This window comes from Erithacus rubecula (genome assembly GCF_903797595.1).
Source record: "Erithacus rubecula genome assembly, chromosome: 19".
NCBI classification, from domain to species: Eukaryota; Metazoa; Chordata; class Aves; order Passeriformes; family Muscicapidae; genus Erithacus; species Erithacus rubecula.
Window position 1 is genome coordinate 4,959,054 of NC_136671.1, and position 15,931 is coordinate 4,974,984.

The window sequence follows — 15,931 nt, forward strand, 5'->3', positions numbered from 1 at the left end:
GATGAGCAGAGAGTGTTCAAACCTCTGATCCCCCCTGCACACACCGACAAGCAGAGACACAGAAAGCAAATTAGCACTCTCTTTCACACCCTGCTGCCCTAAATACAGACACCTCCACATGGACCTGCCACAGCTCAGGGCTCCAGGACACCATCCACGACTGTGAATTCATAGAAGACAGAAAACCTAAGCTCTCATTCTTTCCCCACTTCAGGCTTAAATCACAATAATAGGCAGGCTGGGAGGGTCTTCTGCTGATCTCATCCTGCTCCACTCAGATTGGCAGAGTTTAGACTACTAAAAATCACAATTCTCCAGTAGCATTTCACAGTACACAACTTGGTGCTGGCATACACCCAGCAACCCTGAAGATATAATTAGTGCTGGGGAGCCACTGTGACTGTTTTCCTCTTCTGCAGCCCTTGCAGATGAAACACAAACAAGCCCATCTTCCACCTCCTCTTTTATTTCCCATCTCCACCAAATGCTTTTTGGCCTCTGTTTTATGGGAAATGGACAGGCCAACTCTAAATTAACTTCTCCAGATCACTTGAGTAATTCCACCCATTTTAATATACAAAGTTCCCTTGGAGAGATTATACAATAATATAGACACAGCAGAAGGACAAAGAGGGAAAGCATGAAAAGTTTGAAAAATTCTTGCATTTGGCCATACCAAGTATAAAGCAGAGCTATTTTTTAACTACTTTGTGCTTCTTGACATTAAAAACAGTGATTAAAACTATATAAATGTTATTTTTTCTTGCTTCATATAGTACAGAAAAGAAAAGCTAAGACAGAGGCTACAGAGCGTAGAAAATCATTACCCTGCTACTTTCAAAACAGAAAAGATACATTGGAAGGGAGGTAAGATCATATAATTAATAGAAGAACTGGACATCCATCACAAAGGCCCTCAGCTCCAGCCCTGCTTTCTCAAAGACTTTCAACATGATAACGTTCAGGTCATTTTATTTTTCACACTTCTCCAATTTGAAACAAAACAAAAAACAAGTATAAAAATACTTCCTAGTTTCCTGCCTAAAAGGTGCCACTCAGACAAATTCAGGTCTGCCAAGTGCTTCAAACATAACTTTCTTTAATGGTCTTAAAAAAAAAAAAAAAAAAAAAAAATGCAAGACACCTCATCACTTCTACAAACACATTACAGGTAAACAAAGGGAATATAAAAGCTTTCATCAAATGTCCTTCCAACCAAGGGAAGATGTTAAGCTGCCCAGAGTACCTTAAAACATTTTATTTGCCAACCTCTGAAGTTAGGCTCAGTCTAAACAATTCCTCTAATCTAGAATTTTGTTTGCTTCTACGTAGGAGAGTAGTTGCTAAGTATCTTTAGTCTACAATTTATGCTTCAAATTGGAACATAAAACATGTAAATACCATATATATGTTTGCCAGTTTTATTAGTGTCTCATCTTGAGAGCTTCATTCACATAAGTAGCTATTCTGAAGCCACCAGAGATTCATACTGAGGACTACTCACATGAGTGAAAATCTGCATAAGAAAGCCCTTAGTTCATAGTCCAAGAATTTAAACTGTAGTTAAAGGTGTCATGGGAATTACACCACCATTTTAATTAAATGCTGTAAGATCTTGCAGACAGACTCAAGATTAGCACCATCTGTTTTGGTTACAGTGTCTCATTTCACTACATCATCCTCACACAGCAATGAAATATCATTGCACACTCCACTCCAGCCATTTAAATACCAGATAAAAGTTATGTCATGTTGATACACTTTACCAGGAAGAAAGGACAAAAAGACCAGGACAGAGGGACTGAAAACTACTCTGTAACAAAGTGTTGCTTGTGGGGAAGGCAAACACCATCCCCTCTAGCAGTGAAATAAAGTATTTAGTAACATCTGCCTAAATCCCTGTCAAGTGAATTGAAAGAATAGAGGAGACTGCTTAACTAAAAAATTCATTTTCTTCACAGCTTTACAGACTGTTTGGACACCCTGAGAGAGATTCCTATTCCCACAGCACAACTGAGCAGTGCCAGCACCTGTCCACAGACATTCCCTGTCTGTTCTGCTGAAGATCTCTGGGGTTTGAAAACCCACAGTAGACTGATCATCTCAGCCCTGCAGAGTCTCCTGAAATCAGATCATTCCCCGAACTACATATTAACATTCTCCTCTTTATGCTTCCCATTTTAAAAAGCAATGAATGGTTTGTGTTCCCTCAGGGCTTATCCTTTCTGCCCCTGTAAGAGGGAGGGATCACACGGCACTGCAGAGGCCTTGCATGCACTGAGCTCCAAAAGAACATTTCTGTGAGGACAAGTATTGCTGTAACTGCACAAAGTCCTCCAAACTTGCTCTGAAATCAAGAACAGACAAAAAGTAGCACATTAAAAATAGCTAATTCTGAAATGGGTGTCCCATGGCCAAAAAAACCCCCAATGCCATGGTTTGTGCTTCAGAGCCCAGCACTCAGCCTCAGCCCTCTTAGTATGCAACTGAGCAGCAGCAGAATGACATGTTTGACTTTAATCCTCTGCCTGCATAAGCACACAGTCAAGTGGCTGGAAAAAAAGGGATAAAGGGCAGCCACTAACAAGCTTTTAAAAATGAAGGATGAAAAAATTACCTTTTTTTTTTGTTGTTATTCCTCAGCTCTTAATACCAATATGAAAGTGAGCATGCCAGTGCATGCAGCACATGTGCCTGAACAGCTTTCTGCTGGATAAACCCCTGCACTCCATGATGCCTCCTTCCCTCATGCCCCCTGGAACAGATTATCTAAATGCTCCTACTCCAGAGCTGTTTGTGACAAGCAACAGTGTCAGGGCATTTGTGTGTCATCTTTTACCTTTGCAAGTCTCAGAGAAGGATTTAGCTGTAACCAAAATCCTATTATCAGATATCTCCCTGATGGACTTCTGTACCTGGGGACATCTGAGAACCCGTATCACAATACTGAAGACCAGAAAACCAAGGCATTTCTAAAATAATAGATTTCACATTATTAAAACCCACAAACTAACAGCATGAACTCTTATGCCTAAAAAGTAAACAGCACTGTCAGAAATTTGATATTTTTTTCCTCTTTCTCCCCAGCGTGAGGGTGACTTTGCCCATGCAGGAGAGGAGGCAGCCAGGAAGATTAATTGCTTCTTTAAAAGAAACAAAAGTCAGACCCACCTCAAAAAGAATTTGAGGTGGCAAACAAGTACCATCTTTCCCAGTGGAAAATATAAAAGGACTCCAATACTAATGCTCAAATATCAGCAGCTCTGGCAGATGCAGGAATTACCAACAAAGGCTTTTTGAGTGGCAAGCATAAAAGAAAGAGCAATCTGGTAAAAGCACCCAAATTACTGATATGGATCCAAACCATCACAGAATTTCAAGGTTAAATACTAAAGTAGATGACTACAATCAAGCACAGCAGAAGGAAAATGAGCACACACTGATACACTGAAAAAGTGTTTTCTTCCAGTCCACCACAAAAACAGGTTGGCAAAACAAAACCAAACGTGACAAATTCATATGAAAGAGACAAAAGGTGATACAGAAATTGAAGCCATTACAATTAATCTATAGCTCTGCACATTCATCACAAACTGTAGCTCTTGTTTCACAATACCAAGTCCAGAAGAACTACAGGAATGGTAAAAAAAAAAAAAATCTATATTCCATACAGTTAAAAAATCATCCAAGGATTAAGTCTGGTTGATTTACAAGAGGGAAACTGAGATTCTCTAGAGAACAGCTGCTGGTTTTCTTCTAGATATCAAATAAAATTAGCAGAATGCAGATTCAGACCAAAATGAGGCAGCTGAAATTTTTTTATCAGGATAAAAACTTACATACTAGTCTAAAATCAGTCTACAAAATACCCACCTGGTTCAAGAAACCTCCCAAATACACAGAGAGACTATTCAAGGGAAGTGCAACCACATCCACTTCAGGCCAAACACTCACTGGCCACCACTGAGACAAGACACTTGGGAATTATGATTCCACAATGCTGTTCCATGTCCCTTCCTTCAGCCAGGTACCAAAGGTACCTTGGAAATCTCATCAGCACACAGAGAGCACTCAGTGGTCACCCCTGGAGCTGCCATCCTCAGCCAGGACCCAATGTCTACCTATAAAGCAGCTATAGTCCTTCAGGACTAACTGAAAAACTCTTAAAAATCTTTTTAAAACAATAAAGAATTAAAAACAAAATTTTAGATAAAAGACCTTTGAATTACATCAACATCTGTCACTTTCAGTGAAGGATTTGGTTAGCAAGTCCGCAGCCCTTAACCAATCCAGCAAATTCAGAATATGGTTCCAAGCTGGTGCCTGGCTCAGCAGCTCCCCTCCACTGTCAAGGCTGTAACCCAGTTCATCAGAGATGAGAAAGGATAATGTGATAAGTATGGCTACAAGCCAAAGGGCTGAGACTCAGCCATCACTTGAAAAGATACTTTCAAGCCCAAAATATTCAAGACTCAAACATAAGGAAACAGAGAGATGGCAGCAGCACTGTCCCAGGCCAGCGTGGCAGTGAGACTCCCACTGGCACTTCCACACGTGTCCTGCTGGCTCTTGCACCAACACAGCCACACAAAATGGGAAGCTGCTCTGCCAGAATCCCACCACCAGGAGCGAGAAAGGGAAATGGAAAAGCTAATCTGCACAACAAAACTGAAGAGGCAGGAATCTGGGGTTCAGAGGATGCACAAAACCTCCCATGTCCAAACATCTACCCAGCAAAGCCATGGCAACCAGAAGTAACACAGCATGACCAGGTTTGCTTTGGTTTGGGTGTTATTACTGGGAAAAGAGGAAGAAGTGGACTTGATCTTGGAGCTCTTTTCCAAACTTAATAATTCTACATGGAATGAAGTTTACTCTGGCAGAGCTGAGCACTTACCCCTGTAGGCTGTACAGAAGCACACAATGCCTGGAAGCAAAATGTCATCTCCAAGACAAAAGACAGAAGGATTTGAAGAAATTATTTTCATATTACCAAACCCTGGGTTTAGGTAGTGACCCACCCCACAGCTCAAGTCACAGACACCATTTTACAGTAAGGCACCTCTAAGTTTCTCCATCACTTCAGTCAGTTTGTTCACAAAAGGGAATCAATTCTACTTTAACTTCAGAGTAGATGGTTGAAAACAAATAATAAAATGGAAAATACCACTGCAAACTTCAATAGCACACAAAAAAACCTCAAAACCAAGTAAAGATGCAACTTGCCAGCAGACAGAGTACCCCTCCCTAGTTTTCAAACAGGGTGAATGATGAGGTTTGCAAGTCCCCTTCAGAAAGAATGAGAACTGACTTCCTATTTTCTAAATTTAAAAGTCCCCTCTTGAAGAAAGCGGGACTACAGAAAAGCAGTCCAACACATGAAAAAAAAAAGAAAAATATAAAAGCAAATCTGCAAGAAAACAAAGGATATTGTCTATTCTTCACAAATTTAACTTTCTTTTCTAGATTTTTTTTTTAAACTGAAAGAGGAAGGAAAGGTCAAACATCAGAGTCATACAATGGACTATCAGCTGTTTCCCAAACCAAGTAATCTGACAGACGGGCAGAAAAAATGGGGGGAGGGTGGGCTGGAGGAAGTAACAAACCGAGCAGAGTAAACTTTGGCACAGTGAGTTAAAGAATGCAGTTCCCTTTCTTCCATTACACAAAAAGCTGCACCAAGGACTCAGAACATTCCTGTGCCCCACATCTGAGCAGCACAGCAGCTCCCACGGGTTTACAGCTGTGTCCATCCCTGCCCTGCCCAGCAAAGCTCGGTTTTAACTCGTGCTCATCCCTGCCCTGCACACCTCACTCCCTTCCCAAAGAGGCCCATCCCAGGCTCCTGCTCTGGGACAGGGAGGCAGGAACAGCACAGGAATCCCATTCCCCAGCCCTGGTTCTTCATCCCTGTCCTCATCACTGACATCCAGTAATGCCCAGCTTGTCAGGAGCAGTCAAAATCCCTCAGCCCTTCAAAACCCACCACCTGGAGAATCCTGGTATATGAATCTCCTGTAATATGAAAAGTAGTAAATAAAGCCACTACATGACTGGTCATGTAGATTCACTTTGCTAGTTCTCTCACTGTCATTCCTGCAAAGACAAGAATCCAGCATCTCCTGCCAGAAGGGAATTATGGAAATTCACAGAGAGCTCCAGTCAAAATTTTATTAAAATACACATGGAAAATTAATAACCAGAAATGCTGGGCTAAAACTGACAGCACCTCTTTCAGAACAAAGTAATTTAGTCAATTAACCTTTTCTTTCAGCAAAGAAAATACTTTTTTATAAAAATACTTAACATGGCAACTACAAAAATACTCCTGGAATTAATTTAGTGTCTCACCAGAGCCACCTACAAATCCAGTAACATTGTAGACATACATGAAGTGAGACTCATAAAAGTCCAACTCTAAGAGACCTTAGATATATTAAACTAGGTTTGAAACCTTCTTAGTAAACCAGAGACTTCTGTAAGTGAAAAGTCAGGAGTCTACAACGTAAAAAGCCAACACATTTTGAAACTTATGTCTCATAGCTGTCAGCTATGAATGCATCGTTATCAAAACCTGGAAGTTTGCCAATGTCTGGTCAGTAGGTAAAGAAGAGTTTTCCTTTAAATTTTGCTTTCAATCCTCTGTTCTCACAAAATATTGTATTTTATGGGCAAATATGGAGTCATAAGAACAGGCAACCGCAAGGCCCTGACCACAGCACAGCTCTTTCAAAGCTAAAAGATGAATGAAATAAAGTTTTACTGAACAAGCTTTAAATTTCCTTCTCTAAGACACGGATTGTGGTTACAAAGCCACTTTGATCTCTGTTCAATCCACACCACTGCCAAAATGTGGTGGGGAGAGAGGAATGAGGGGAACAGAGCTGCCTTGGGAGAGAGAAGGGGAAAAGATTTTCACTAGGTCAATTCCACACTCCAGGCTTAAATATGAATTTATGGATCTTTCTGGAGTCACCAAGGCATGGAAGAAGAGTGAACAGGGAGGAACAAAAATGAAAGGTGGGGAAAAAAACTTCAGTTTTTCCCCTCTGTAATTATAATTTTCATAAACAAGAATACATTAAGCTGCAACACTGGCTGATTAAAGAAAGCTGAGGTAAGTGCCTCACAAGAAGTGATACAGAAATACATGTGTCATGTCTTATTACTTTTGCAATTGTAGAAGCCTAACCACTTTTCTCCACTTTCATAAGCTGATTAAATACATTCCTTAATAGAGGGACAAGGTCACTGTGTATGTTTGAGCTCATCTGTGTTAGTCACATAAATGTAAATATTGCCTCAGGGCACCTTACACAACAGCACCACACAATAAAATTCCCCATCTCAAAGAAACAAAAGCAAGGATGCCACTAAAAGCTCCAGTCACATTTCCGCATGTACTACTGCAATTCTGCTGATGGATTAAGCCACACATGACTCAGTGAGAAATAATATATTTTTAGAGATTAAGGTAGAAAGTGAGAGTCAGAATTCATCAAAATACATAGCACAAATCAAAGGAAAAACAGCTTAAATCTTTTACATTTGTGAGTAAGGCAGTTCCTTACTACATGAGGAAAGGCTGAGAAGCCTCCCCATATGAAAAACTAAACTTCCTCTCTGGTATCAGAGTGGGTTCTGCTCAGCCCTGATACCATTTTTGTTATCATTTTGCAATGCTGGGATCACACTAATGCACAGCTCTGTAACGAGCTGGGCCACAGGAGGGAACAACACAAGCTGTCATTCCCAGTATCCCAGTCCCCTTATCCCTGTGCTGTGCTCTCACTCCACTACTGTGTGCACAGGGAGCCCAACACCACCTTTTAGTCATCCTTCGAGGTCTGCAGAGCAAAATATTTTATTATTAGCTGGTTTCTCTTTAAAACTACCAGTTGATGTCAGGGAACTCAAGGAAAGAGGATCTATTTTTAAAGCAATACTTTGAGCTCAAAATGAAAGCAGTGGAACAGGCTGGTCTGAGGAACAAAGATGCCCCCATGTAAACACACACTCCTTATAAGCAAATCGTCTGGATTTGGGTTGGGATCTTCTGTTGGAAACACTTGTGCACTTTTAAAACTGGCAAGTTAATACTAAAACAAGCATGTTTTCAGTCAGAGCAGTATTTTTGCTTATTATTTGTGTTACTATGGTACCAACAAGATGCAAATGCCACTGTGACAGACTACACAACAAAGTGCACGACTCACCCACAGAATAGTAAATGAACACACACAGACTCCAAAGTTTTGTAAAAAGTACATTTGTCAGTCTTTACAACAGTGGGAACAGCCCAACCACCTATCCAGTGTTACTGGGTTGTCCAGAGGATCCCACACAAGGTCAGGAAAAGGGGTTTTGTAGGTCTGTGGACATCAACAGTCACCTTCCACAGCTGGAAGAAAAAACTGAAGGACATAAATTTATAACGAGGTGATCCTGCCATACACTGGAGCCAGCACTCAAGGAAAAATTACAGGCAGAGAGGGAGCAGGTGTAACAGCAGGGAGACAATGAAGGAATGCAGCAAGCTGCCAACCATTCCAGTCATTGGATGAGAGAAAAAATTTGTAGGCGCATCCCTGCTCCGATCAGAGCAAAACCCAAACCCTGATAAAAGTGTGCTGCCACAACTAAGGACACAAAAGTGGACTGGGGCAGATGGGGAGGTGGGTGCAATGCCATAGAGACACCAAGGAAAGTGACAAACAGGTGCATCCTCACCCAGTGAACAGGAAGCTTCAAAGCAGTCCAGGTGGGGACCCCATCACAAAGTGCTGCAGCCCCCTAACACAGATGGGGTTTGGTATTTAAGAGCAATGCATTTACATACACACATATCCTTTCTTGTAATGCTTCTGAGAAAGATGAAAAAATTAAAACAAAATCCATAAAGACTCCTTCATCTAATGACCAAGGTTACTGAAGTTAACACACTCAGCAAATATATCTCATATGCACCACATTTATTTTTTCAAAGACGAAAACCTTCGGTTTCTTTAGATTTTCTTCAAAAGAACTGCATTGTCCAGAAGGAAAATAATAGAAGAAAGGATTAAAAAGTTCTATCTGTAGATCTTTCTTTATTCTTTCATATGAGGAAGCACTCTCAGAGGAAGAAAAAAAAATTCAAGATCAAATGAGTCAGGGTGGGGAGGGTGTTTGAGAACTGGGGTTATGATGTCAATTCTGTATTAAAAATGCAGAAAAATAGAAAAATCTATTTCCAGATAGTATTACAGTAAATTAAAATCCTTGTTCCTAAGGTGCAGTTAATTACCTAGGACTTTTTTTAACCCATCACCCTAATATTTGAGTATTAATTTTGTTGTGTTGATGTTCCCAACAGCTGTCACACCACCAGACTCATAGTGCCACCAGAACCAGGACAGAGTCTCTGGGGAAGGATTCCCAGCCCCAGGAAATATGTATATTCACAAGATACTCAGGATATCAAGAAAACCTCACTCAAATATTTCTTGGTGGTTAGTTTGGGCACACTTCGCCTGAGCTGCAAATGTCACTCCTGCACCCCTCATTTTCTTTGGGAATATTTTCAAAAGGTTGTTTATCCAACAGATCCCTCAAGTCCCCTCCTGGAGCTGGGCACGCTGGCTGAACATCACTGTCCCAATCTCTTTGCAAATCTGGGTCTGTTCTCTTCCAACCCTTCCCCTGGCACATCCCATTAAACTGTCAAATACTCTGACAGGACATAATAAAAACCTAGCACTGAAGTGATTTAAAACCTGAAATAATCTTTTATTAGCAAGAAGTGAACAAGCTTTCTAATGTCATCTCTCTACTTCTGTCTTGTTACCTAATAAAATTCAGGATAAAGATAACTAGAGAATCAAATACTTTTGCACAACTTGAGAGGTTAATTCCATTTCTTAATTATTTATGCATGTAAATTCACACCTACATAAAATTCCAAACAAGCAAGATAGACACTGTGCAGTGCTGTAACATCCAGCATGCCAAAATCCCAGCCCACTGCTTGGAGCACTGCATTTATGAAAACACAACAAGCAAGGACTACTGGTTAATTCACTACTACTGAAGGCATTGAGCAATCAACATTTACTATGAAGTCCTTTGCTGACAATTATGCAACACCAAGGAATAGCTCACAGCAGGCTCTGCAACCTTCACTTTCCGATGCCAAGAAGAACCTTTAGGAGAATAAATCCAAATGCCACCTCAGCTTGCTTTAATTCCTTTTATTTTATTCTGGAAGCATCAACAAAACTCACTGTTCAAGGGGGACAACTTCAGTTTCTGGATGTGAACTGCAAAACGCAACAGTAGCAACTGCCTTCACTGTTTGTAACTTTGCCTTTTAAACAAAAACAAACAATTTCCACTGCCTGGACTCTTCTGACAGCAGGTTTTTGTAGGGAATGCATTTATACAAGAATATGGGACATCTTCCATAGCAGCTTCTATAACCAGATCTCGCTTCCCAAGAACACTATCATCTTTTTTCCAGCATGAAGATTTCTACAGAACCAAATCTTTCTCCCCAAGAAAGCTGCTCCAAATTTCAGCTCATTGCTGACACCCTTGGCTGTGCTCTTTCCAACTCCAGTATACCCAGTGTTACACAATTTCACCCCAGTTTCCCGAGACTGACTTGTGCCTTTGGATCCACCATGGCAGCAAAGCCAGATAGCTGAGGAAACATCTTCATGCAAGCCCTCACTGTCATATAAGTAACCCTTACTCACAGGAAAAGTCAAATTAATTTCAGTAAGACTACTTTTATGATTAAGGATTATTCACAGGAAGATTGCTTGCCAGCTGAGGCTGAAGTTTTAACACAAAGCATATTACCTCAGAACATTTTGTCTCTAAATAGTTATTATATAGCTCTTAATTAGTATTTAAATAAACTGGCCCATACAATGGCTTATTAAATACTGTTTATCAAAACAGACATTCTTTTCAGAAGCAGCAGCAGACATTTTGACTACAGCAAAAACAGAGCAAGGATAAATACAATTTTTCCTACCACTGTGCTAAGATCAGCAAATTCAGACAGAAAGCGTATTTTTAATGAGCAAGGCTATTATACCTAGCAGATTAAACAAGTTATTTGAGAAGCACTCTGATGACAAAGATGCAAACCAGCCCTTCCCATCACCTTAGTGGGAAAGGCTCCACGCTTGGAGCAGGACTGGGGATGTCTTTGTGCAGTCTGGCTGGGGGGTTTTGCCTGCCAGAGCACAGCAACATTAACCCATTTTCCAGAGCACCACACACACAGCGGTGCTGCCAAGCACTGCAATCCCAAGGGACATGCCGTGGAACCCAGCTCTGCCAGCACAGCACCACCCCCAGCACCTGCACAGTCAAAGGTAACTTTAAAACCTTCCCTTCAGACCGTGCCCTCCCCTCAGGTGACACATTCTGAGCCCAGAGCACTGAGAGCCTCCACAGTTTCTGGACATCACTGATAAAAGAGAATCAGTTACTAAAAGCTTTTAGAAAACACTTCCCATCAAAAGATTCTGAAGCAGTAAAGGCTCCTAACCTCTCTAGTGGGTCTACAGCTGACAGAAAAATAGAAACCATGAATTCTTAAACCAGCCCAAATTCACCACAGCAACCAGACAGAGCTGGCACAGAGCTCTGGCTTCTGCAGGGCAGGGAGACAGCATTCCTACTTCCACAAAATAAATGTCTGTGGCAAGAAATATTATTTAACCATGAACAAACAGTATCACGACAGACTATAATTACTTCAGAACTGTAATGCTCCAGCCACGAACATACAAAACAAAGCCTGCAGTTGAAAAACTCCCAACTTCTAATAGCATAATCAATTTTCAAAATATTTGTAATCTACCTCACTCCAAAAGAATGAATAGATTCCCACCAACCACTACTTTAGATTTTGTTCTGTTACACTGCAAAAGTTTCTCTAACTACTAATCCAGACTACTGTAGCCTTAACACTTCATAAATTTTGAAATTAATATGACAATCTGAGGTTAAAGGGTCAGTGGTGTTGGCCACATATTTCCAGTCAGTGTTCCCATTTTCGATATCTTTCTCTGCTACATAAATCCCAAAAAACCCTAACACAATATTAAAAAAAAAAAACATCTTTCTAATAGTTTTCATATAGGCTGCATTTTAAAAATACTACTACTTGATTCCTTTATCGGCTTTTTTTTATTTGTTTGTAGAGCCAGAATAAAATAAATACAGAGTTTCATACACAGCACCACATTAAGGCACAGATACCTCCCACAAAATTACACGGGAGATTAAAGGGTTGCACATTAAACTCATTATTATTAAAGCCACTTGCAAAAGAATTTTGTTAAACTTATTTCAGTGATACTGCACACACATTTAAAACGGAACATTTCCCTAGCCTAGTCAGGTGGGAGAAAAAAAAAAAAGCAACCAAACCACAATAACTACAAAATAGCTTCACTTTATAATTTATGCTAATTGCATGCCAACAATTATTTTTAACAGTGACAGATTTGCAGATTGCAACTGCAGGAGAAGTTCCGCCTCTCCAAACACACACTCCAGTCTGCATTAATGAACGGGGACTTCACAACTCTGCGAGGAGCAAACCCTCCACTGCCTCCCTTCTACAATCAGATACGATTGTTCCCTTCATGCTTCCCGATTTATTTTCCTCCCTGGCTAAGCGCAGCGTAGTCAAAATCACCATAACAATCCCCCAAATCACGCTTCCTGCATCTCAACGCACACAGCACTGCTACACATTTATAAATATTACTACATGCCTTCAAACAGAAGCACCAATACAAACCTACATAACAAAACAGCTCAATAAAAGGCCAAAGTAAGAAATGTATCATTCTCACAGAACAAGCTCTTAGGACAGTTTTCCAGCAGTGGAAGACTACGGCTCTCATCCCAGATTCTTAGAAGGTACGAGCAAAACATACACCAAACATATGTAGATTCTTTTAAAAATTAAAAAAAAAAAAAAAACCAACCCTGAGACAAAATAACAAATATACTACAATAAAGTTTAAAAGCATAAAACAAGCAGCTTGGTCATTTAATTTCTAAGTAATTTCCTTTTTTTCTCTCTCCTTATTTTCATAAGGGAGCTAAAAACAATCTCTTCCGTTCTGTCAGAAGAACATATGCACCCACCTCCAATTCTGGCAGAGCTCTGCTGCGGGGAGGGGGCACCCACCACAACCCTTTCACACATGCTACCCCCAAAGTTGCATCACAAGGTTTTAACTCCATCGCACCACGCACTGAACAAGTCCCTCCTCCCCTCCGACATTATCCCTATAGCACTGGAAGGCTCCCGATGATCCAGCAGCCCTCTCGCTCACTCAGCTGTTGCCCAGACAGAAGGGATAATGTTCCTGTGCGTGCCAGGTAAAATAAACCAAGGTATTTCCAAATGACTTTGCCATTACACACAAATTGTTTTCGCATTTTAAATTTAAATTGCCAATCTACAGCCAGCCAAAACTGATACCATGATTTTTGCAGCATTTTAAACCACGCAATCCACGTCGGAAGTTCCCAGTGAGATGGGCAGACGGCATCTATGCAAATAATCCGGCACACTACTGTCAGCCGTTGATGTTCTTCAGACAAGAAAAAATTAAAAGGTTTGGGGTTGGTTTTTTTTTTAACCTCTTGCCCCCAAGCACGATGTGTGCAAAGAGGAGAGCAGGCTGTAACAGCAGCTGACACGCCGTCACAGGAGCCCAGAGCTAAGTCCGACAGACGATCACACTACATGAGCGTTCGTTGCTGCTGAAATGGCGTTTGTCATTGTGAGAGGAGAGAAAACCCCTCGGTTCGGTGGCACAAAGCGCACAGGGCACGGAGTGCCAAGGGAGGCGGGGAGAAGAGCCTGTTTACCCAGGGAAGATGGTCGTGCAGGGGACACGGAGCCGTCCCCTCCCCGCTCTCCAGCTGCGAGCGCGATGCACGGACCCGCGGCAAAGCACGCTAAGGAGCAAAATAAACACGGGGACCGGGCCGGGGGAGGGGCCAGCGCAGGAGCAGCCCCGGGCCCTGCCTATAAACCCCCGGCAGCTGCTCCCGACCGGCAAACCCGGCGCGGAGCCACCCCCGGGCACCCACCCGCCCACCGCCCGTTCACTCACCAGCGAGAAGAGGTTGGAGTGACAGTCCTCCAGGCTGGCCCCGTTCGCCACCCAGTTCGCCGCCGCAGTCATGATCCTCGGCGAGCCGGGCCGCCACGGCGGGGCATGTCTGGGGGGACGGCCGGGGGGCGAGGGGCAAGGCGGGCGACCCCCGGGGCGACCCCCGTCACTGCCCGGGGCGGCCGCCGCGCTCCGGCCCCTCGGCCCCGCGGGGCCCCGCGGCCGGGAGGGGACGCGCCGAGGCCGGGGCGGGCGAGCTGCTCCTCGCTACCCGCCCCCGCGCCGATAATCCGCGAGCCGGGAGGCCCTTCTCCGTTGCAAGCAGGGGGCACGCGTCCCCCGCTCCTCCAGGCCGGGAGAAGAAGAGGAGGAAGGGGGGGCCCGGGGCCGCCCTTCCGCGTCCAGGTGCGGCCCCCCCCCGGCCGGGGGTCGCGCGGAGGGCGGCGGGTCCGTGCGGGACGCGGTGCGGGCGAGGCAAAGGGGGGTCCCGGTCCCGGCCCCGTGCGGAGGAGGAGGCGGCGGGCGGGGGGCGCTGTGTCCCCTCCCCGCCCCTCCCGGCCGCCCCTCGCTGCTGCCGCCGCTGGCTGTGCGTGGATGGTGTTTTCCTCCTCCTCCTACTCCTCCCGCTGCCGGCGCCGCCGCCTCGTCGGCGCTGCCCGCGGGGTGACGGCGGTGCGGGCGCGGCCCGGCCGGGGCAGTGAGCGCTGTCCGCCCGCGCTGTGCCGGCCGTGCGCGCGGCGGCCGCAGCTCCGCACCCGCTCTGCCTCCTGCGCTCTGACAGCAATGGCGCCCGGGCCCGCACCGCGCCGCGCCATTGGTCCGCGCCGCACCACGTGACGCGGGCCCGGGGGCGGGGCTCCGGCGCCGGGGCGCCTCCCGCCGCCGCCGCGCTGCGCCCGCCGCCCGCCGGGGGCGCTCGGGAGCGGCGGGGCCGCGGGGGGGTCCCGGATCCCGGTCCCGACCCTCGATCGGGATCGCGGCTCCCGCGGACAGCGGACAGCGCCCCGGGAGCGGCTGCGGCTGCCGCGGGGCAGGGCAGGCTGCGCGCCGGGACAAGCTGCTCCCGCAGAGGGTGGTCGGGCACTGAACGGGCTCCTCGGGGACCACTTAAAAGTCACAAAGTACCGCAGGGCATAAGAAAACCAGCGACTTACTTGAGATGTTTCACATTGTGATGCTACAAGTTTACCAAAGGGGCGCTTATTTTTTTGCGCTTTTTTTTTTTTCCCTCCCCAAATAAATAAAGAACGGATAAGGAAAGTTACCATTTGCTGTCTCTGAACCAGACAGAATCCTCTTATTAACCACCAAGGAAAAGCAGAAAGAATAGACGTGCTACCCAGACGTTTGGGAAAGGTTTTTCTTTTTCTTCGGGCACTGCCTCGGGGCTGCCAGAGCTCCAGGTGCACTCGGACAACGCTCTCAGGAATGCACAGGGTGGGATTGTGGGGGTGGCTCTGGCAGGGCCGGGAGCTGGACTGGGTGATCCTGGTGGGTCCCTTCCCCCTTGGGATATTCTGTGGCACGGGGACCGCGTCCCATCCGTGGAAGGGAAGCCGTTCGGGGTGCCAGTCACGAGGGATCACGGTGCTGGCCATTCCGCGGTTCACCAGAGGGTTTCCCCAGCACCTCTGAGTGCTCAAAGTTATTTTAAAAACTCCTCAAAACTCTTTCACGGCCGCTGCCACATCAGGACATGTCGAGCTCCCCTTCGTAGCCCAGTTTAACCCCATGTTCTGTATGCACAGCCCCAGAGCTGCCCCATGCCCACCTGAAACAGCTTCAAAGACATT

General features: G+C 44.6%; 1 protein-coding gene across 2 annotated transcripts in view; it reads right to left on the reverse strand.

Annotated features, from left to right (window-relative positions):
- Nucleotides 1-15,102, reverse strand: part of MED13L (mediator complex subunit 13L) — a 167,612-nt gene extending 152,510 nt beyond the window's left edge. The window contains exon 1 of one of the 2 annotated variants that reach the window (XM_079322303.1): nucleotides 14,139-15,102. In XM_079322303.1, coding sequence (XP_079178429.1) covers nucleotides 14,139-14,210 — 72 coding nt within the window. In that variant the 5' untranslated portion in view covers nucleotides 14,211-15,102. The remainder of the gene's footprint in view (nucleotides 1-14,138) is intronic. The other variant, XM_079322304.1, reaches the window with a different exon arrangement.
- Between the last annotated feature and the right edge of the window lie 829 nt (nucleotides 15,103-15,931).